The sequence below is a fragment of the Scyliorhinus torazame genome, chromosome 14, assembly GCF_047496885.1.
Source record: "Scyliorhinus torazame isolate Kashiwa2021f chromosome 14, sScyTor2.1, whole genome shotgun sequence".
NCBI lineage: Eukaryota > Metazoa > Chordata > Chondrichthyes > Carcharhiniformes > Scyliorhinidae > Scyliorhinus > Scyliorhinus torazame.
The window spans coordinates 214,903,338-214,925,476 of NC_092720.1; the positions used below are offsets into that span (position 1 = coordinate 214,903,338).

Consider the following 22,139-nt stretch of genomic DNA (forward strand, 5'->3'; position numbering starts at 1 on the left):
ATTTATCCTGTATTCCCTTTCCCAAGTGCACCACCTCACACTTATCCAGGTTAAATTCCATTTGCCACTGATCAGCCCATCTGACTGGCCCGTCTATATCCTCCTGTAATCTAAGGCTACCCTCTTCACTATTTACCACCCCACCAATTTTTGTATCATTCTTGTATCATTCACTTACTGGTCTACCCCTCTCACAGTCAAATCTAAATCATTGATATAAACCACAAACAGCAAGGGCCCAAACACTGATCCCTGCGGGACCCCACTGGACACATCTTCCAGTCAGAGAAACACCCCTCGACCATCACCCTCTGCTTCCTGCTACCCAGCCAATTCTGGACCCAACTCGGCAAATTTCCTTGGATCCCAGGGGCTCTTACCGTCGCTCCTTGTTGAAGTCCAAGAAGACTATGGGTGTGATTCTCCGGCTGCATCTTCCCAGCCACTGGAGAATCCCGCCCGAGGTCAATGGAGTTCTCTATTCTACGCGTCTCGGCCGTGGCGTTGTTGTGGCGGGCAGGACTGGAGAATCCAGCCCTGTGTCTGAGACATTGCCTTCATCTGCACACCTGATCACCTTTTAACAAAACCATGCTGACTGTTCCTGATTAATTCCTGCCACTCCAATTCAGATTAATTCTGTCTCTCAGAATTACTTCCGATAGATTCCCCACAACTGAGGTTTGACTGACTGGCCTGTAGTTGCCTAGTTTATCCCTTCCTCCCTGCTTGAATAATTGTACCAACCCAAAACTCAGTTGAAAAGGCTAAATTCACGCGGGGAACTTTTCCATGTCTTGTACTATCCACCCTTCTTCCTGGCCACTTTCTGAGGATGAAGCGATTTGTTTGTAACTTTGGAGCTGAGTCTGAATAAACTACCTCACTTTCTCTACATCTTGAAAACCTCCCGTCCTTGACGGATCTGGTCCCAGGTTAAGTGAAACGTTCCAGGAAGGCTCCAAAGTTTTGGCCATGTGACGTTCCTTTCTTCCTCAGCGCATGACCATCATCCCTGCCTCTGCCGCTTTCAGACTCCATTATTCCATTGCAGTCCTGACCGGCCTCCCATCCTTCACCCTCCATGAAATTGGGCTGACCCAATGCTCTGCTGCTCATCTCCTATCTCTCGCCAAGTCCCATTCCCTCATCACCCCTTGTGCCAACACTGACTTGTGGGCCGACGATCCGACGAAGTTCAGAATGCTTAATTTTAGGATCATCGTAGAATGATAGAACATTTAAGGCACAGAAAGAGGTCACTTGCTTTTCCTGTCTGTGCCTGTCTGAAAACCAGCCACGCAGCCGAATCCACGTCCCAGCATTTGGTTTGTAGCCCTTCAGGTTATGGCGTTTGAGGTGAATATCCAGCCACCTTTCCAATGAGCTGAGGGTTTCTACCTCTTCTCCTTTTTCAAGCAGTGGCTTCCAGACCCCAACATCCTTCGGGGTGAAATATATTTTTATCAGCTCCCCTCTAATCTCATGCCCCCCTCGTCACTGACACCTCTGCTAAGGTTAATAGGTCCTTCCCATCCATTCTATCCAGGCACCTCACAATTTCTGTAATTTGGCCGCCACAGCCTTCTGGAGTAGTGAATTCGACAAGGTCACCACCTTCTGGGTGAATAAATTTCTCCTCATCTCTGTACTAAATGGCCTACCCTGTATCTGAGACTTTCACCCCTTGTTTTAGACCCTCCAGCCAGAGGAAACATCGTTCTTGAATCCAGGTTATCGAGCCCAGTCATAATTATATATATTTCGATGAGACTCTCTTTCATTCTTCTAAACTCCAGTGAATCCAGGCCCTGTCAACCCAATCTCTCCTCATACCACAATCCTGCCACCCCAGAAATGAGTCTGGTGAATCTTCGCTGCACTCCCTCCAAGGCAAGTATATCCTTTCTTAGCGAAGGAAAACTGCGCACAATGCTCCAGTTGTGGTCTCACCAAGGCCCTATATAGCATGCAGTAAGACCGCCTTGCGCCTGTACTCAGGTCCACTTTCAATGAAGGCCAAAATACAATTTGCCTTCCGAACTGCTTGCTGTACCTGCAGGCTTGCTGGGAGGAGAACTCCCAGGTATGTGGTCTTCCCATGAATCTGCTGCCCTTGTCTTTCTAGTAGGTACTGGTTGTGGGTTTGGAAGGTGCTGTGTAAGGAGCCTTATCTCAATAAAATCTCCCCTCAGCCTCCTCTATTGCGAGGAAAACAACTCCAGCCTATCCAATCCTTCCTCATGGCTGCAATTTTTGTAGCCTAGCAACATCCTCATAAATCTACTGTTCACATCTTCCACGGCCTCGCCCCTTCCTATCTCTATAACCTCCTCCAGTTTCACATCCCTCTGAGCTATCTCCCGTTCTGAAGCCTCTGCATCCCCAATTTTAACCATTCCGCCATTGGTGTCTGCGCCTTTCGTTTCCTGGGCCCATATCTGGAACGTTTCACTTAACCTGGGACCATATCCGCCAAGGACGGGAGGTTTTCAAGTTGAGCAAGCGTGTCTCCTCACACAATAACTGATGTTTACTAGATGGCATTTGCTGCACAAGGCAATGACCTCCAATGCATTACCCGTGACATGTCCTGGTATCTGCCTTTGTGACGTTTAGCTATGCTTCTATTGTGCAATGATGCAGACTGGAAAACTGCTACCAGCCTTTCAGTGCGACCACAAAAACCATAGAATCCCTCCAGTGTGGAGAGGAAGCCATTCGACCCATCGAGTCTGCACCAGCCTTCTGAAAGAGCACCCTACCTAGGCCCACTCCCCCCAAACCCCACCATCACCCCCAACCCCAGCTAAGCTGCACATCTTTGGGCAATAAATGGGAATTTAGCATGGCCAATCCACCAAACCTGCACATCCTTCGACATTAAGGGACAACTTGGCATGGCAATCCACCTAACCTGCTCATCTTCAGACTGGAGGAGGAAACCAGAGCATCCGGAGGAAACCCACGCAGACACGGGGAGAAAATGGACTTGACACAGTCACCCGATGCCGGAATTGAACCCCGACCCCTGGAGCTGGGAGGGAGCAGTGCTGACCACTGTGTCACCCTGTCACCCGATGCCCGAATTGAACCCAGACCCCTGGAGCTGTGAGGGAGCAGTGCTGACCACTGTGTCACCCTGTCACCCGATGCCCGAATTGAACCCAGACCCCTGGAGCTGTGAGGGAGCAGTGCTGACCACTGTGTCACCCTGTCACCCGATGCCCGAATTGAACCCCGACCCCTGGAGCTGTGAGGGAGCAGTGCTGACCACTGTGTCACCCTGTCACCCGATGCCCGAATTGAACCCAGTCCCCTGGAGCTGTGAGGGAGCAGTGCTGACCACTGTGCCACCCTGTCACCCGATGCCCGAATTGAACCCAGACCCCTGGAGCTGTGAGGGAGCAGTGCTGACCACTGTGTCACCCTGTCACCCGATGCTGGAATTGAACCCAGACCCCTGGAGCTGTGAGGGAGCAGTGCTGACCACTGTGTCACCCTGTCACCCGATGCCCGAATTGAACCCAGACACCTGGAGCTGTGAGGGAGCAGTGCTGACCACTGTGTCACCCTGTCACCCGATGCCCGAATTGAACCCAGACCCCTGGAGCTGTGAGGGAGCAGTGCTGACCACTGTGTCACCCTGTCACCCGATGCTGGAATTGAACCCAGACCCCTGGAGCGGTGAGGGAGCAGTGCTGACCACTGTGTCACCCTGTCACCCGATGCTGGAATTGAACCCCGACCCCTGGAGCGGTGAGGGAGCAGTGCTGACCACTGTGTCACCCTGTCACCCGATGCTGGAATTGAACCCAGACCCCTGGAGCTGGGAGGGAGCAGTGCTGACCACTGTGTCACCGTGTCAACCATGACATGATGTGAAAGTTAAAAAATCAAGGCACCCGTTGACCTCATTTCCCCTTGTAACACCACCCTCCACATGAATAAATAAGAGAACAGTTCCCAGTTCGCACTTTTTCACTTCTAGAAGACAGTGGGGGCTTTTTGACTTCCAAAAAGGGACTTACTGGTCATAACTTCAATGCGATTATGGTGTGCTGGCCTCTCTGATCCTCCCTATTGCTCTGCAGATTCTTTCTCATGGTCTCGTGCCATGCTTAACAACCTACCTAGCTCCACTCCCATCTGGCCCAATGCAGTCTGTAGATGCTCAGCAGACAGTGTATCGGCATATCGATATGTCAAATATATCGGCGGCAGTGATATATTTCCCAGTCAGGATCATGGGAGGTTTGAAGGGGAACCTCCAGGTGGGGGTGATCCCAGGTATCTGCTGCCCTTGTCCTTCTAGGTAGCAGAGGTTGAAAATTTGGAAGGTGGCTGTTGAAGGAGCCTTGTTGAGTTGCTGACGGCACAAGAGACTTAAGACCCCTCAAGCGGCCTGGTGTGTTTCCCATCCCATATAAGGAAGATTGTTAAAATTTGTAAAGACGTTCCTGACCCTTTCCTGCCCCTCAATTTGGACCTCTCAAGCTTTGGCGCAGTGGGCTGATTGCTCCCACTACTGAGATCTCAGGTAAAAATAACAACTGTGGCCCAGTGACATCACCAGAGCCCTACTTGCATCTTTAAAGAACATCGATGAGTGTGTTTTGCAGTTTGCGGGCAGTCTGATGCAGGTCGGTCTGGGGCCCTCACCCCGTCAGACAGGCAGCATTTGAATAGAGTCAAAGTCCACCTCATGAATTTGGAAACTAAAGGAAATATGCTACCCTTTGTCTCTCCTGCTGCAGAAATTGCAAAAGATCTCTTAAGTTTACCTCCATTAAAAATAAGTGTGCAGCTTTTTTGGAATGCTGGAGCAGAATGAAAGGTTGTTAAGGTGTCATTGATAATTAAGGTCGAAAGGTTGGGGAGTGTAGGGTAACGGGTGTGCTCGAACATGAATATCTTCACTGAGCAGCTTCATAAGGAGCTATGTAATACTGATAATGGAAGAGAATGAGGAGAATCTGAGAGCGGAGCAGTGCCTCTGTCCGAGTGCTTCGCAATCCTGCAGATAGTTGAATGTGTAAATAAAGGTTACTTCGAAAAACGTTCTTTACCTCCAGCCAGATCTCTCATTAAGAATAAGACACCCCGATGACTTCCAAGACGAACCAACGACAACAGTAGAATTGGCGGGAGCGGCAGGAGGATGGGCTGGAATACTCTGTACTGAAATGTTGGTCACCTCAGTCGGAATGTTAATGCAAATTCAACCACTGACTCAGTGAGCAGCAGTTAAAGGGCTGCTGCGGTCGACACGCAGAATTGGAAATTTCAGATCAATTTTCTTAACAAGACCAATGGCAGATTTTAAGGATGACACATTAAAATGTAATATTTTTCAACTATAATCCATTTTATTCTGCTGTCTGGTAGTGAAACTAGTCAGGATAAAATTGATACAAAGCACAGTGTAGCAACAGGAGGATATTGCACTAAGTTGAGAGTGTCCGTCTGTGGCATCAATATCTCAGATATGATTGGAACAATGCTGCAAAACCTTATTAATCATCAAAGTCTTTGGAATAATCGGCCTGTGTTGTGAGAATGTTAGGACTGACGGTGGACGTGAGGTTTAACGCACACCTTGTGAGGCTTTGGATTCAATATCCCCCCTACGACCGGCGTGAGGTCCAATCCGGTCACTCCAGGTGGGGAATGCAGGTCAAACCTCTGCAGCAAAGTCACAAAGAACAGGAAGAGCTCCACCTTGGCCAGTGTCTCTCCCGGGCAAATCCGGCGACCTGTTGGACCAGAGCAAGCAACAAGAAGGGGTGTTAACAGCTGCCCTTGTCGACACAGACACACCCGTGAGGCAAAATACTGCCGACGCTGGAGGTCAGAAACGGAAAATTCTGGAAATACTCAGCAGGCCAGGCAACGTCCTGTGGAGAGAACCAAAGTTTTCACTTGCGGTCGCTGACCATTCGTCAGAGCTGTAAAAGTTTGGAAATGTAACTTTTTTAAAAAGTAAGTACAGAAGCAGGAAACAAAGGGGGAGCTCAGGGTGGGAGACAAGAGTGACTTCAGTGGACAGCAGAGTCATCACCGACATATTGGAGTTATGGCTATCGTCTGAAGTTGTTGAGTTTGGACATCTGTAAAGCAGTAAGTTTGTGAAGCATGAAACCTTGTGTGGACCACAGAATGTATTACTGAGGGCAGAGGAGAGAAAAGGCCAGAACTCTGTCCTCAACACTCAGTTGACGCCCACTCTTTCTGGGAAATGACCTTGTCATGTCTTAGCCAGGTCTGACCTCACACAAGTTAAAATTGTGCCCAATTTTACACAACCAAGCTGATCAGCCTTGATCTTATTGAACAGTGCAGCAGGCTCAAGAGGCTAAATTGCGTACTCCTATTTCTTTCCTAATTCTATGCCATAGAATTTACAGTGCAGAAGGAGGCCATTCGGCCCATCGAGTCTGCACCGGCCCTTGGAAAAAGCACCGTACCCAAGCCCGCATCTCCATCCTATACCCGTACCCCACCCTACCTTTTTGGACACTAATGGCAATTTTAGCATGGCCAATCCACCTAACCTGCACATCTCCAGAGCACCCGGAGGAAAACCACGCAGACACAGGGAGAACATGCAGACTCCACGCAGACAGTGACCCAAGCCAGGAATCGAACCTGGGGCCCTGGAGCTGTGAAGCAACTGTGCTAACCACCGTGCTACCGTACTGCCCTAGGATTTTCACAGTCACTTCATTGCAATGTTAATGTAAGCCTACTTGTGACAATAATAAAGATTATTATTATGTTCTAAGATAGAACTGTTCTGTGTGATTTCACCATCCAGCTCTTGGTCTGTAGGTATCAGCAGCTCAACACAAATCTGGTGTTCTTGATTAATAACGGCTGTCTTTATTAATGTGGACATCAGGGGCTATGGGGAGAAGGCAGGAGGAATGAAATCAGGACCAGATCAGCCATGATAGAATGGCAGAGCAGGCTCAGTGGGCGGAATGGCCTAATTCTGCTCCTATGTCTTATGGTCTTATGGACTCCTGCATGCGCATCATGAATCACCATGAGCACAAGCAACAAAAATGTAGTTTTAGATGAAAATTCAAATTCACTGTTAATTTTGTCTGATTAATATTGATGTACGTGTCAGTTTCTCAGGCAAAGATATTTATGATTATTTTATAACATACTAGAATGTTTCAAATAAATGTGCTCGCATCTACTATTAATGTTTATAATTTGAAATGCCTGTACTTCTATTTCTCACTTGAATGAATAATTTATCTTATGATATTTAATTGAAAAATTAATGCACAGAAATGTATTACATTAATTTGGTGAGTTATTTGGGTGTCTGCGTTGGTTTCCTCCGGGTGCTCCAGTTTCCTCCCACAGTTCCGAAGACGTGCTTGTTAGGTGATTTGGACATTCTGAATTCTACATCCGAACAGGCGCTGGAATGTGGCGATGAGGGGATTTTCATTGTAACTTCATTGCAGTGTTAATGTAAGCCTACTTGTGACAATAATAAAGATTATTATTTATTATTATTATTTTGCAATAGTAAGTGAAAGTGGGCAAACTCAGACTGGTAGGTCGTCTGCGGGGCCTTCTCTCATGGAGGACCACGGATAAAAATATTTGAGAGCCTCTGTTTTAAAGTACCTCATTGAAAGATGAGGTGTTGTCCCTCGAGCTTGCGTCGAACCTGATTGGAACAGTGTGGGAGGGTGAGGACAGAAGGGTCAGGACGGAATGCACAATTAAAATGGCAGGTGGTCAGGAACTCACTTATGGACTGAAAAGGGGTGTTTAGTGCAGTGATCATTCAACTTGCTTCTGGTCTCCCTAATATGGAGGAAACCTTGCCATCAAGATCGGTTAAAACGACTGGTACCATACATTTCAAAGAACTGTATAATTTTGAGCTGATTGAGGTTTGTAAGACAGTGAGGGAATATAATGCGTTCTTTTTAAAATTAATTTCCAGGATGTGGGGGTCTCTGACTCAACCAGCATTTATTGTCCATCCCTAATTGCCCCTTGACAAGGTCGTCGTCAAGGTGGTCGAGAAGGAACCCGCTGCAGTCCCTGAGGTGCAGGTACACCCACCGTGCTGTTAGGGAGGGAGCTCCAGGATTTGGAGCCGGCGACACTGAAGGAACGGCCGATATATTTCCCAGTCAGGATGGGGAACCGAAAGGTGGCGGTGTTGGCAGGTTAGGGAGGACCAGAGGCTAGAATTTTAAGTTGCGTAAGGCCAGATCTAGGTCAGATGTCAAGAGGTTGTTTCCGAGGGAACAGTGGATGTCAGGAACAGGTGGCTGCGGACAATGGATTGGTGAACTCCTTCATGTGAGAGCTGGACCTGAGTCTGGCTGGAGGTCAGGTCTTTCAAAATGTAGACACTGCATCAAATCGATCGGAGCGGTCTCCTGAACCAATTTTTTATCACCTTGTATGTTGTGCTACAGAAGGTATCACAATTGTGAGGGGCAGACTGGATGGAGAAGCGGCCTTTTCTTTATTGTCCTTATAATTGTAGATCTTCAACTGGGGGCTCTATAAAGTGTGACACAGAACCATCCACACGAGGAAGGTCCCACACTGGTTAATATTAAGTTAGCAGATCACAATGAGGGCACCAGTCCATGTGATGCTCAAGTGGGCAATTGGGTTCAATGTCCCAAAGGAGGGAACAGCAGAAATCAGCCGGAATTTTTCTAAAAAGTTATTTCATGGGATACAGGTGGCGCTGGCAAGGCCAGTATTTGTTGCCCATTGCTAATTGCCCTTGAACAGAGTGACTTGCGAGGACATTTAAGAGTCAACCACATCGAATCACATGTCGGCCAGACCAGTCAAGGACGGCAGATTTCCCCAGTGAACCAGATGGATTTTTATGACAATCCTTTCATGGTCATCATTAGACTTTTCATTTCAGACTTTTTATTGAATTCAAATGTGACCATCTGCCATTGTGGGATTCGAACTTAGGCCCCAAAACATTAACCTAGGTCTCTGAACTACCAATTCAGTGATAATGGGTGCGATTCTATGGCCTCCCTGCGCGTGTTTCTCGGTGACTGAAGGTGGCCCGACTGCGGGATATTCTGGACCCCCCAGCGTCGATGGGATTTCCCATGGAATCCACCCCTCGCCGCCGGGAAACCAGCTAAGCGCGGGACTGGAAAATCCTGCCGGCATGAACAGCTGGACGATCTCGCCCAATAGAATAGAATTTACAGTGCTGAATGAGGCCATTCAGCCCATCGGGCCTGCACCGGCCCTGAGAAAGAGCGCCCCCTTCAGCCCATTATATCATCTACACAGCCGCCTCCAATTATCATTCCATTGCCAGTCAGCTCGCCAGTGAAATCTGGCCAGTTGACATTGACACCCATAGAAAAGCAGGTAATATACACCATGAGGGAAGATCTCACTAATGACAAACGGCGGTCACAAGGAAAACCGAGAATCGCGACTTGTGGTTCGTGATTTTCCATCCATTCGTTTTTCACATCGGGAAATCAAACCAATTTTCAAAGATGTTGTGGTGCAAGGAGCAGCCTTCTCTGCAGAGAGTGAGGAGATGGTAAAATCAAGAGATAAGGTTAAATTGTTCAGTCAACTCCAGGTGGCCATAAGTAACAGGAGGTTTAGATAAGGAGGGCAGGGAGAAAGGAATAAAAGGGGACTTTGATGGGGGGTTAGCTGATGTAAGCAGAGTAAGAAGGGGGGCTTGTAGGGAGAATAAACACCGGCATACACCAGTGTTCATGTGTTGTAAACACTATGTAATACATACGTCAGGAATGAAAAGATAAGTGGTGGCAGGAAAGAAATTGCAGTGAAACAACATGAGTGCAATCAGATCAATGCAGTATGGAGGAGCCTCTGAGACCTGTGTATAACGCAATTATTTAGAGAGCTTTCTAATCTGCAGAGGAGCGGAGAGATTTGGGAATTTGAATACACAAATCGCTTTTAGAGCCAGAAGACGGATACAAAAAGTAATTTAAAATGCGATCAGAGTGCAAAGCTTTATCTCAAGGGAGGCTGGAATACAAAAGGAGAGGAGGTTATGCTTTAATTCTACAGGGGTCTGGCGAGGCCCTCACCTGGAAGATTGGGCGGGATTCTGTGATCCTGAGGCTAGGTGTTGACGCCGTCGGAAACGCCATCGCGTTTCTCGACGGCGTCAACACGGCCTCAGGATCAGCAATTCTGGCCCCTACAAAGTGCCAGCACGACACTGGAGCGGTTCCTGCCGCTCCAGCTGCTGACCCCGGGCATGAACTGGGTGCCGCGGGGTCTGCGCCTGTGCAGTGGCATCGGTGCCAACACGCACATGCGCAGCGACACCGGTGCCAATGTGGCTCCCTTCAACGTGCCGGCCCCGACGCAGCATGGTGCAGGGCTACAGTGGCCGGCGGGGAAGAAAGGAGGCCCCCAGCCAGAGAGGCCGGCCCGCCGATCGGTGGGCCCTGATCGCGGGCCAGGCAACATCGGAGGCCCCCCCCAGAGTCAGACCCCCCTCTCCCCACTCCCCCACAGGCCGCCACCCGACCCTTCCACACCGAGTTCCCGCCGGCTGAGAGCAGGTGTGGACAGCCGCAGCGGGACTCCGGTTTTTTACCGTCAGCCGCTCGGCCCATCCCGGTGCCAACCACGCCAGCGCCAATGGCACCGATTCTCCACTCTGCAGAGAATCGCGTTCCGGCGTTGGGGCGGCGTGGCGCGATTCACGCCAGTCGCGGGAATTCTCCGGCCCGGCCCCGGGCCGGGAGAATCCCGCCCATTGTGTTCGGTGACGGTACTGCACCTCTGGAAAAATGTACGAGCCTTTGAATGGCCAATTCAGACTCACCAAAATGTCTTCCTAATTACATTGCAGCTGTTTGATGGCGTGTACATTGTTAAGGTTTAATGGTGGTTACATTGTTAAATAGGTGATGGGTATTTGTACACCTATAAATGGGGACGCCTGGGACCTATAAATGGTGGTTGACTGTGCACTAAGACAAGTACTCTTCAGCAAAGAAAGCAGTTGTGTCTTTGGCCGGAATTCTCCGGGCTTCAGGATTCTCTTTTCCCTCTGGCAGTGCACCCCCACCCAGCGGCATAGGATGGCATCAATTCCATTGGCAGGTGGCGGGAGAGAAGAATCCAGCCCTTTGTTTTAACTTCACTAACTGACAAGGATCCAGTTTACAAATGATACTGTGGCTAAAAATGGTAACCTGTTAGGAAAAGTTTAATTGACCGAGCTTGTAGCCCCTTGGGTAGAGATGAATTATGGGTGATCTAGTTGAGGTGTTAAGTGATTCATGACTTTAAAAGGGTGGATAGAGCCAAACTATTTTCCTTTCTTGGCGAGGATCTAGAAGTGGGCGTAACTTTAATATTGGGCAAGGCTGTTCAAGGATATCAGGAAGTACTTCATCAGTTGAAGTCTGGAACTCTCTCACTCAAAATCCTACCAAGACGGGATGGGTCAATTGAAGATTTCAGAATTGAGACTAACATTTTTATTAAGCAAGGGTATTAAGGCTTTGGGAACCAAGGTGATTAAAAGTTCAGAAAGTGCTTCCCAGATCAGTTACCTGTAGAGAAAGGTATGAAGGCATCTCTCCTCACAAACTTGCCATTGGCATCCAGAAAGTGGGCTGGGTTGAATTCATCGGGCTTTTCCCATTGGCTTTTGTCATAAAGCACCGAGGCCAGTAAAGGAATGATGTAAGTTCCCTACGGAGAAAAGGAAAACATTCGTCTAGCGCTCACTTACGATGCAGTACTTCTTTGATACTGTCCTGTTAACAAAAGAGGCAAGCTTGGAGAGACGCAAGGGTGAAAATGAATTGTGCTACCATGGCAAATAGAGAATGGTCCCAGCACCACACCAGGTAGGCCCGAAGCCATCAACAATTATTATTATTTTTAAAAAATATATTTTATTGAAAATTTTTGGTCAACCAACACAGTACATTGTGCATCCTTTACACAATATTATAACAACACAAATAACAATGACCTATTTAATAAACAGAAAATGAATAAATAATAAATAACAAAAATGAAAACTAACCCTAATTGGCCACTGCCTTATCACAAGTAACACTCTCCAAAAATATAATTTAACAGTCCAATATATAATTATCTGTAGCAACGACCTATACATATTATACAGTATATATTAACAACCCTGAGAGTCCTTCTGGTTCCTCCCCCCCCCCCCCTCCCCCCCACCCCCCCTCTCTTCCCCCCCCCCCCCCCCCCCCCCCCGATCCTGGGCTGCTGCCTTCTTTTTTCCATTCCATCTATCTTTCTGCGAGGTATTCGATGAACGGTTGCCACCGCCTGGTGAACCCTTGAGCCGACCCCCTTAGGACGAACTTAATCCGCTCTAGCTTTATAAACCCTGCCATGTCATTTATCCAGGTCTCCACCCCCGGGGGCTTGGCTTCTTTCCACATTAGCAATATCCTACGCCGGGCTACTAGGGACGCAAAGGCCAAAACATCGGCCTCTCTCGCCTCCTGCACTCCCGGCTCTTGTGCAACCCCAAATATAGCCAACCCCCAGCTTGGTTCGACCCGGACCCCCACTACTTTTGAAAGCACCTTTGTCACCCCCATCCAAAACCCCTGTAGTGCCGGGCATGACCAAAACATATGAGTATGATTCGCTGGGCTTCTCGAGCACCTCGCACACCTATCCTCCACCCCAAAAAATTTACTGAGCCGTGCTCCAGTCATATGCGCCCTGTGTAATACCTTAAACTGAATCAGGCTTAGCCTGGCACACGAGGACGACGGGTTTACCCTGCTTAGGGCATCTGCCCACAGCCCCTCCTCGATCTCCTCCCCCAGCTCTTCTTCCCATTTCCCTTTTAGTTCATCTACCATCATCCCTCATTTCCCTATATATATCTGACACCTTACCATCCCCCACCCATGTCTTTGAGGTCACTCTGCCCTGCACCTCTTGTGTCGGGAGCTGCGGGAATTCCCTCACCTGTTGCCTCGCAAAAGCCCTCAGTTGCATATACCTGAATGCATTCCCTTGGGGCAACCCATATTTCTCGGTCAGCGCTCCCAGACTCGCGAACTTCCCATCCACAAACAGATCTTTCAGTTGCGTTATTCCTGCTCTTTGCCATATTCCAAATCCCCCATCCATTCCCCCCGGGGCAAACCTATGGTTGTTTCTTATCGGGGACCCCCCCAAGGCTCCAGTCTTTCCCCTATGCCGTCTCCACTGTCCCCAAATCTTCAGTGTAGCCACCACCACCGGGCTTGTGGTGTAGTTCCTCGGTGAGAAGCCATCAACAATTATTGAACTAAGACCATTGAGCTGTGAGCGCCAGTCGGGGGTCCGCAGGCAGCTCGCCGGACAAGTCAGCAGAAACGTTGGGCAGATGGACGTGATTTTTTAATTCATGTCGGATAATATCAATCAAACGGTTACCAATTCATCTGCGTTTAGCCTTCTGAATGCTGTAACACGATGGGGCATTTTATCCTGCAACTGGTCAAAGTAACTCTTACTTGCGATAGATTTACTTCTCCCTACCTTCGGGATAAAATATCCTTGGAAGTTGGTGTCCACGGTCGTGGTTCGTGGGATACCCAAAGGAGCAATGTTTGCAAACCTCTGAACCTCGTGGATAACTGCATCAGTGTAGGGCATATGCTTCCGGTCCTCCATCCTGGGAGATCGCTCTGATCCGATCACTCGGTCGATTTCTTCCTGAACTTTCACTACAACAGGAAGAGGTAGAAATGTGGCATGAGGGTAGCGTGAATCGGGTGGTATCACATCTGATGGCTGTTACACTCACCTACTGAATGTGAAGGGGAAGGTATAATGGGCAAACATTGCCTTAACTCCCATTCTTCACTGCCACACCATCCAGATTACACAGAGAAGAGACTAGCAATAATCCTGATGTAAATCATTGTTTGGCAGCAGAGAGTATAATCCATAGGCTGGCTTTTAGAAATGTGCTGATGTTTCTTTACCTCCCAGTCTTTTCCATTCCATCATTGCTGCTCCTGAAGTGGTTTGGCTCAATTCAGCTCCATAGCACATCTGATGTCGAGGTGCTGGGTTTGACCCGACCCAATGAGCAAACCTCTCTCAGTCCTGCTGATGAACCAATGGGTGGAATGGGTGGGATTGACAATGGAGGGCGGTTGGGGGGAGGGAGTGGGGTGATAATCTTCCAAGTTGGCTAGATTTAAAGCTCCCTCTTTCATTTCTCACTGCTGCTGTTTGACCCGTCACATATATCCAGAATTTGCAAGTTTATTCTTCTGAAGGAAGTATGGAGCTTTCCAGTTCCTTCGGGCCAGCCAAACAGGAACCGTGGGTAGTATTTTCTCGCCCTTCCTGCCAGCAAGGACTTCCGGACCCACTGAGGGCAAATCCCCTGCGGCTGACAAACGTGCCGGGTGGAAATCCCGCTCCGTATTTGTAGGATCACAGCAATAGGAGGAGGCCACTTAGGCCCTCAGACTTCTTCCACCATTCAATTAGTTCATGGCTGATCTGAAAATGGTGAGGCGGTGGTATAGTCACTGGACTAGGAATCCAGAGACCCAGGGTAATGCTGTGAGGTCCTGGGTTCAAATCCCACCATGGCAGATAATGAAATTTGATTTCAGTAAAAAAAAATCTAAAATTAAGAGTCTAATGATGACCATTGGCGATTGTTGTAAAAACCGATCTGATTCACTAATGTCCTTCAGGGAAGGAAATCTGCCGTCCTTATCCGGTCTGGCCTACATGTGACTCCGGATCCACACAGCGGTGTGGTTGACTCTTAACTAGCCTAGCAAGCCACTCAGTTCAAGGGCAATTAGGGTTGGGCAACAAATGGGCAGCACGGTAGCATAGTGATTAGCACAATTGCTTCACAGCTCCAGGGTCCCGGGTTCGATTCCCGGCTTGGGTCACTGTCTGTGCGGAGTCTGCACGTTCTCCCCGTGTCTGCGTGGGTTTCCTCCGGGTGCTCCGGTTTCCCCCCACAGTCCAAAGATGTGCAGGTTAGGTGGATTGGCCATATTAAAGTGACCTTAGTGTCCAAAATTGCTCTCAGTGTTGGATGGGGTTACTCGGTTATGGGGATAGGGTGGAGGTGTGGACCTTGGGTAGGGTGCTCTTTCCAAGAGCCGGTGCAGACTCGATGGGCCGAATGACCTCCTTCTGCACTGTAAATTCTATGAACCTATGAAAAATGCTGGCCCAGCCAGCAAAGGCTACATCTCAAGAATTAATCTAAAAAATATTATTCCATCCATCAAGCTTTGGTTCCATTAACCCTTATGCGAACAAAAATCTATCAATCTCAGTTTTTAAATTTCCAGTTGACTCCCAACCTCGGAGAGAATTATAGATTTCCATTACACTCTGTATGAAGAAGCTCTGAATGGCCTAGCTCAAACTTCAAAGTTATGCTCTCTTGTTCTGATCCACGCCCACCGCAGCAGAAGAAAGTTTCAATCTATCTACTCTTTAGTCATTTTAAATGTTTCAATTTGATCACTTCTTAATCTTCGAAAACTCAACAGCACCAGGGTCCCAGGTTCTTGTAGAAGCCAGGTATTTCGAATACAACTAGTATAGGTAAAACATAGCTGTTTAAGCATAAATATTAAGCCCCAGTTTTAAATACCCATTTATACAGCATAATTCGCTTTTACTGAGGTCCGTTGTTCTGGCAAATGCATATTTTCGAAGTCAGTGTGACATTAAAACAGCACAGTTGCAAGACAATTTGACACTGCTTGAGCTAATTGTCAAGGACAAGGACTGAGTTCCATGGCAACGAGGTGGCAGGAGTCCAATGCAGTTTGTTAGAGCATTGAATCAAATATATATTTTACTCAATCTTTCTCGATATGAAGTCTCCATTGTTACATTAGCCAAGCTATCTTAAAACCAGTCTATTGCTGGTAAAGATTAGCAGAATATCACATTCCATAACATGTAGACATGAAACAATTAAAAGCTGATGTTGCACATTGAAGATGGACGGCTTGCCATCAAATCAAATGTGTTTGAGTCTAACCCAAACCAATTAGGATTATATTGGGGTGTGATTAGATGACTTAAGACAGATATGAAAGTGTATAACTGAAAAGTTTCCCCCGCCATTTTAGAGATGTCTTTTGGGGGTTCTGTTTTTGATTCTGTCAGTCTGTTAGTCTGTTTTGTACTTTGAGTTTGAGTTTAGCTGAAGATTAGCTCTCTCTCTCTCTCTTCATGTTTCATTTCCAGACTTTGACCGTGTAAAAGTTACTTTTGAGCTGTCTGCCTAAGCAAAGAAAGATAATGTCTGTAATTCTCTGAAAGCTTCGAATTGTCTACGAATTGCCTTTTAAATGACTTTCAAATTGTAATCAAGCAACTACAAATAGTTTTAACTGCAAATTTCTGCTGAGTTCCAGTATTCGCAAAGTGCTACTGGTAACCGAATAGCAGAAATGATATAAATTCCTTCAACTTTACACAGTCGAATAATACAAGGAATCGAACAACTTAGAATAGTCCAGAAATATTACAAATCTTACAACTTGTCATATTGCGCCAGGACTTTGATTCATCAACTAAGCTTCCCCCAACTTGGCCTAGTTCGGCAAGTTAAGATTCTCTTCAGTTGCAGATTCTAACAATTGGCGAGCCAGCCAGGAGTTAACATTCTTTCAAATAGTTCGATTTCAACAGGTAGGTCTGGTCTATGCAGCCTGCCCTCACAATAAACTCTTTCTCCACTTGTACCTTCCTGGTGTGCATTTATTTGGGTTCTCCGAAGTTTTTTGAGGGCATTTCAAATATACATCGAAAACATACAGAGACAACAGAAGCAGGAGGAGGCTACTCGGCCCTGTTCCGCTATGCACTTTAACTTTACATTTGTGGGCAGCATGGTGGCTAGCACTGTGGCTTCACAGCACCAGGGTCCCAGGTTCTATTCTCCGCTGGGTCACTCTGTGCGCAGTCTGCACGTTCTCCCTGTGTGTGCCTGGGTTTCCTCCGGGTGCTCCGGTTTCCTCCCACAGTCCAAAGACGTGCAGGTTAGGTGGGTTGGCCATGATAAATTGTTCTTAGTGTCCAAAAGGGTTAAGAGGGGCTATTGGGTTATGGGAATAGGGTGGAAGTGAGGGCTTAAGTGGGTCAGTGCAGACTCGATGGACCAAATGGCCTCCTTCTGCATTGTATGTTCTATGTTCTATAATGAAACCTTTTCTCTGCTTGTCCCTTCCTGGTGTGCATTTATCTGGGTTCTCCGAAGTTTGAAGATTGGCAAAGGTGGTGATGGTTTTTTTGAGGGTATTTCAAATATACATCGAAAACATACAGAGACAACAGGAGCAGGAGGAGGCCATTCGGCCCTTGGGCCCTGCTCTGCCATTCATTGTGGTCATGGCTGATCGAGTTCAACAGTTGGGGCCGAGGCACAGATCCCTGTGGTACCCCACTCGTCACTGCCTACCAATCGGAAAAAGACCCATTTATTCCAACTTTTTCCTTCCTGTCTGCTCACCAATTTTCTATCCATCTCAAGACAATAACCGCAATTCCACTTTAACTTTATGTAGTAATCTGCCAAGTGTGAGCTTGTTGAAACCTACTGAAAAGTATCTGGCTGACTAAGGAGATATTCCGCCTCTTTGTCGAGGGTGTGGGAAAGATAGGAAGCCTTTTATAAGGCTCTTTGAGAAATCAATTGGCGTGTCAGAGTGAGGCAGGGAGAGACAAATGCCCAATTGAGCTGGGAAAAATGAAAGGGGCATTTGACATTCTTTCTTACCCTGGATATCTTGGTATTTTATCATGATGTAAAGCGCCCAGCGGATAGTGGTGGCAGCAGTTCCCATTCCAGCAATGAACAGGTCACTTGTTGTGATCAGTAGATTCTTCTCATGAAAATATGTGTCTGGGTTCCCAGCCTCCTTGAAAATGAAATGGAGGGTCACAGAACATAAGAACATAAGAACTAGGAGCAGGAGTAGGCCATCTGGCCCCTCGAGCCTGCTCCGTCATTCGATGAGATCACGGCTGATCTTTTGTGGACTCAGCTCCACTTTCTGGCCCGAACACCATAACCCTTAATCCCTTTATTCTTCAAAAAACTATCTATCTTTATCTTAAAAACATTTAATGAAGGAGCCTCTACTGCTTCACTGGGCAGCGGATTTCATAGATTCACAACCCTTTGAACATAGAACATAGAACAGGACAGCACAGAACAGGCCCTGTGGGTGAAGAAGTTCCTCCTAAATCTACTTCCCTTTATTTTGAGGACGAGATCAGATTATTCAACGCTCCGTTTCTGTTAATCTGCAGTGTACAATTTTTACAATTCTCAGTTACTATTACTCTGCAATGCAAACTCCCTTTTAATTACCCAATTGTATAAATGATCACTTTGATCCAAGGCACCATTACCCTGGAGTTGAGAGATGACACTGTAATCTCCAATACTACTGTGCGGATTGCCAGAGTCTAAGGTGATGGCCTGGATCTTTGCAATGGCGGAAAGCCTCTCTCTCTTGTGAAAATGGTGGAAGAGGCTGAAGTCCCACTTCCAAACACAGCACTTACCATTTTCGTCATGAGTGAGAATGGGTCACAGAGGCAGCTGTCCTTATAAATCAGCAGCTATCTCCACTCAAGTCAAAATTTGGTGGCTGAGGAATGTTAGATCTGGCATGGGCAGGTCTGAACGTTGTGGAGTCCATTGGGAGAGGAGTGTAGGTAAGGTATCCTTTTGGAAGGGAGGGGTAGGCCTTTGGATATGGCCCTGGGGCACCTTTTAAAGATAAGCCATTCATTCAAGTGCTTAATCCCTTATAAAACAAGCATTCCTTCTAATAGCAAACATTGGAATTCATAATGCCACTTCAAAGAATTTATAAGCATTGGGAGCTGTATTTTAAACTGAAATGGAAGGCACACTACTGTGGTTGTGGAACTTTGCGAAATCCAGTTACATGGGACTAATCTAGTAATGATAGTCCCAGAGTAAAGGTGTCCTTCGGGAGAGGTCACTTGCCCCTTCGTGTTGTTATAAGTAGGCATAAATATGCAAAAAAGATGCATAAACCATTAACTGTCAAGCTAATTGGAACTGTAAAAAGTGTCAAAATGAATTATCAAAGGTAATTGTAAAGCTGTCAAGGCATTTAAAGCTCCTGCCCTTTAATCATTCAAAATAATGCCTGGAGTGTTTTAAAAATATCATTGCTTGCTTTTTCACTCTAGGACTATCATTACTAGATTAGTACTGAAAGCAATAAAAATCCGGAATTAAAAGTCTAATGATGACCGTGAAACCACTGTCGATTGTTGTAAAAACCCATCCAGTTCACTAATGTCTTAAGGGGTGGAAATTTGCCATCCTTATCTGGTCTGGCTGACATGTGACTCCAGACCCCTCAGCAATGTGGTTAACTCTTAAATGCCCCCTGAAATGGCCGAGAGAGCCACTCAGTTCAAGGGCAATTAGAGATGTGTAACAAATGTTGGCCCCGATCCCATCAAAGAATTTTTTGTTTTTAAATTCTACTTGGGAACAACATAGGGAAGATGAAAGTTTAACATTCAAAATTGCAGATGAGTGAAACATTGGGGGCGCAGGGGTAAGCATTGCAATGGGATCTTTTGTATCCTCCTGTGAGGGCCCCTAGTTTACCACCTTTGGCAGTGGAGCGCTCCGCTCCCTCAGTTAGACATAGAATTTACAGTTCAGAAGGAGGCCGTTCGGCCCATTGAGTCTGCACCGGCCTTTGTAAAGAGCACCCCACTTAAGCCCACACCTCCGCCCCATATCCATAACCCAGCAACATTTTTGGACACTAAGGGCAATTTAGAATGGCCAATCCACCTAACCTGCACATCTTTGGACTGTGGGAGGAAACCGGAGCACCCGGAGGAAACCTACGCAGATGAGGAGAACGTGCAGACTCCGCACAGACAGTGACCCAGCGGGGAATCGAACCTGGAGCTCTGGAGCTGTGAAGCGACAGTGCTAACCACTGTGCCGCCCGTCTGCTAGGACTGCCAGCCTGGATTATGTGTGCAGGTCTCTGGAGTGCAAATTGGCTGCCTGACTCAGACGTGAGTGCTGCCCACTCAGTGAGGTGTTGATTATCGTTGCAATAGCTTCTTTTAAATTCCTGGATGTATGTTACGACCCTACCTCTTGCTGTCTGACAATGTACGTATCAATGAAGCTCCTGATGTCATTTTCATTCAACTCCTGTTGCTTAACATCAATGATGTCCTTCAGACATGTCTTCAGCATCCCAAATTGTTTGCAAATCTCTTTGTGACTGCCAGGTAGGAACCTCAGAAATGGATAGGCATTAAACACCTGCCAAACATTATATTGAACCATTAGTTGCAGGCAAATAATTCACTGTGAGCACCGGTCATAGCTTCCAAGCTAAATATTTGCATGGGGAGGGAGGGGGGGGGGGGGGGGGGGAGAAGCAAGAGATGTTAAAACATAATTAGCAACAAATGTGATCTAAAGTCATCTGAGGCTGGAAATTATGATGTGCAATGATATTGGATCAAGATTATTCTTTCAACAAAGTCGTTAACTCACTTACTTTAAATGGGTTAACACTCCAGTTCGAATCAGATTCTTGCATCCAATACTTCAAACTATTCAAATTCATTCAATTCAAACTATTCAAAGGGGCTGGTTTAGCACAGTGGGCTAAACAGTTGGCTTGTAATGCAGAACAATGCCAGCAGCGCGGGTTCAATTCCTGTACCGGCCTCCCCGAACAGCCGCCGGAATGTGGCGACTAGGGGCTTTTCACAGTGAACTTCATTGAAGCCTACTTGTGACAATAAGTGATTATTATTATTATTCATACTTTACATCGCACAGGATTACTTAGTGGGATTACAGAAACAGGAGTGAGACCATTCAGCCACTCGAGCCAGTTCTGCCATTCCATTGATCTCGGTTCATCTGTAAAGTGGAAATTGACAGTGTAAAATGGGCAAATCGACCCATGCATCTCTCTGTTCCACTGGTTTCAATTACCACACCGTGTTGTATAATAGGATGGCTAACCCAATATCATCCATGTTACACCTTCACCAAACGAGAAATGAGCCAATCATCCCCAGCAGTGCAGAATTCTCCCAGCGCTGCACAGTTTAATTACATTTCGATTCAACATAAGTTTAATGTAAATCTGACATGAGGGCTCGACACCGATCTTGTCTGATCTTGGTGATTTGACTCTGGCAACCAAGTCAAGCTGGCAGCCAGCGAAATGCTTTTTCTCCTTCTCAATTCAGTCCCCTTTCCTTTATTTTCAGGCCGGAGAGTTGCGGCTCTCTGACAGGTGGAAGTGTTACAGCAAACTGTGGATCATGACATTCCCACAGGTGCCAGCTGCGGAACTGACCTGCACCATGGGGCTGCCAAGCAGTCGAAAGCTTTCATGGACCATGTTTCCGATGTTGAGAAATGTCTTGTCCTCATAATCAAACCGGTCTCCAAATACTATGGAGCAGATGACATTGGCTGTAGCAAAGTTCGTAATAACATCGGTGTTGAATGGCTGATCTGCAGACATGAAATGCAGAGTGCGGACAGATAAGTATTAGTCGTTCGCGGAGGTTTTCCAGAATCGGAGTTCATGCGAGTGTTTCCAAACCTTCCCCGTTCTTGCTTCTTTGCATTGTTATTCTTTCACTCATTGCCTTTTCACACACACACACACACACACACAACGCAAACATACTGTGGTAGTATGTATTGGGGGTCATGTGGGACTGGAAGCCCTAATGTCATTGGCTGACAGATCCCGGGTCCTGGTTGGCCGTTGACCTCATACTCTGCCCTGAAGGCGAAGTATAAGAAGCCGGTGCCTTCCCCCGCAGGCCAGTTTACTATCGGGCTGCTGGGGAACAGACACGCTTAATAAAGCCTCATCAACTTCACTCTATTTGTCTCACGGAGTCTTTGTGCGCTACAATTTATTAAGCGTGCCTAAAAAGGACTATGGAGCTCAGGATCATTCCAGAATGCCTGAGGATCAGCCCCCACACAGTGAATGCAGCAGCAGCCTTCAAACACTGGCAGACTTGCTTCGAGGCCTACATCACATCGACCACAG

General features: G+C 47.1%; 1 protein-coding gene across 2 annotated transcripts in view; it reads right to left on the bottom strand.

The window, feature by feature from the left end:
* Nucleotides 1-5,347: 5,347 nt before the first annotated feature.
* The window catches only part of LOC140390482 (cytochrome P450 2K1-like), a 40,205-nt gene continuing 23,413 nt past the window's right edge, over nt 5,348-22,139 (bottom strand). For both annotated transcript variants that reach the window (XM_072475647.1, XM_072475648.1), the window contains 6 exons: nt 21,426-21,586; nt 20,195-20,368; nt 17,804-17,945; nt 13,561-13,748; nt 11,592-11,733; nt 5,348-5,756 (listed from right to left, as the gene is read on the bottom strand). In XM_072475647.1, coding sequence (XP_072331748.1) covers nt 5,563-5,756; nt 11,592-11,733; nt 13,561-13,748; nt 17,804-17,945; nt 20,195-20,368; nt 21,426-21,586 — 1,001 coding nt within the window. In that variant the 3' untranslated portion in view covers nt 5,348-5,562. The remainder of the gene's footprint in view (nt 5,757-11,591; nt 11,734-13,560; nt 13,749-17,803; nt 17,946-20,194; nt 20,369-21,425; nt 21,587-22,139) is intronic.